The following is a 1,414-nucleotide window of genomic DNA, read 5'->3' on the forward strand; positions in this document are numbered from 1 at the left end:
CATGTTCCCACAGCCATAATATAACCCTAACCCTAACCCTTTTTTCAGCTCAAGTCTGAGCTAAAACTGTCACTCTGGAACTCCATTGGGTGCAATACTTCAATACATAAAGTTCCATTATCGAACATGTTCCTGTTCCTCACAGCCATAATATCAGACTTCAGTTAATATTATTTTTTCTTTTTTTGCCAGCTCAAGTCTGCTCTCAAAATGTCACTCTGGCACTTATATTGGGTGCAATACTGGAGCCCATGTCATGAGCAAGTTCCTTTATCGACCATGTTCTTTAAACCATAATATTAGACTTCACAGCTGGTTCGGGGTATCTGTTTTTGTGCAGATCGCAGGGAGTGCAGGTTTCCACCGGAACTGGGTCTGGGTGAACCAATGGTGGCACTTTATGTCCGGGATGGAGATGCGCCCCTCTGGACTGGCCAGTAGTAGTTTAAACAGCAGACTAAGTGGTGCGAGATGGATTTCGTTCCAAGGTGTCAACTTGAAGTAAGTTTTCTTCTCGAGCCAGTGTAGATACTCCTGACATGTGTCGCTGGCCTGATCCCAGGGCAGCTTTCCGGTCAGCATGGCGGTCAGAACCACCCCACAGGACCACAGATCTGCAGGCGGGCCTCTGTACCCCGTCCGGTACGAGAGAACCTCGGGGGCCACGTACGCACGTGACCCACAGCACCGGCTGAGGAGACGCTCGCTGCCGCCACTACGGAACACGGCGGCGAAACCGAAATCGGTCAGTTTCAGGTTGTCTCTCTCGTCCAGCAAGATGTTCTCGGGCTTGATGTCTCTGTGCGTGACGCCCAGACCGTGCAGGTACTCCACTGCCGCCATCAGCTGCACAAAATACCTGTGAGCTTGTGGCTCTTCCAGCCCTACGCCAGGCGGTATGCGGTCGAACAGGTCTCCTCCACTGCAGTACTCCAGGAACAGATAGGCCGTCCGGCCGTCGGTCCGCTGGCCAAGGAAGCGTACGATGTTGGCGTGTTTGACAGCCATGTGGATGCAGATCTCCTGCTTGATGTCAGCGCTGCACTGTTCGTTCTGGGAGGTGTCCACCACCTTCACGGCAACAGTCTCCTCAGTCTGTTTGTTGACCAGCATTCTGACCTCTCCAAAGGTTCCCTGTCCTAACACCTGGAGCACCGTCCAATCCTGTGGCGAGTTCATCATGTTGGAGTTGGAGATGAATTCCATATTGAGAAGTTGTATGATCACTTTACATCTTAAATACACTCCGCCCCGCCCCGCCCCAAACAGCGACCGGTGTCCACAAAGCCGCGTGGCCTCCATAGCAACCGCGCGTTGCTAGTGTAGGATCCATAGCAACCGCACGCGGCTTCCATAGCAACCGCGCGTTGCTAGTGTAGGATACATAGCAACCGCGCGCGGCCTCCATAGCAAC

The 1,414-nt window shown here is 52.9% G+C and overlaps 1 protein-coding gene across 1 annotated transcript; it reads right to left on the reverse strand.

Moving 5' to 3' along the window:
• Positions 1-306: 306 nt before the first annotated feature.
• On the reverse strand, positions 307-1,206 carry LOC306933167 (serine/threonine-protein kinase Chk1-like; the record flags this gene model as incomplete). The annotated part of the gene is made up of 1 exon (XM_079515253.1): positions 307-1,206. The coding sequence occupies one exon, from the start codon at positions 1,204-1,206 to the stop codon at positions 307-309; it is 900 nt and encodes a 299-aa protein (XP_079371379.1).
• Positions 1,207-1,414: the final 208 nt, after the last annotated feature.

This window comes from Electrona antarctica, assembly GCF_951216825.1.
Source record: "Electrona antarctica genome assembly, chromosome: 2".
In the NCBI taxonomy this organism is placed as follows: Eukaryota; Metazoa; Chordata; class Actinopteri; order Myctophiformes; family Myctophidae; genus Electrona; species Electrona antarctica.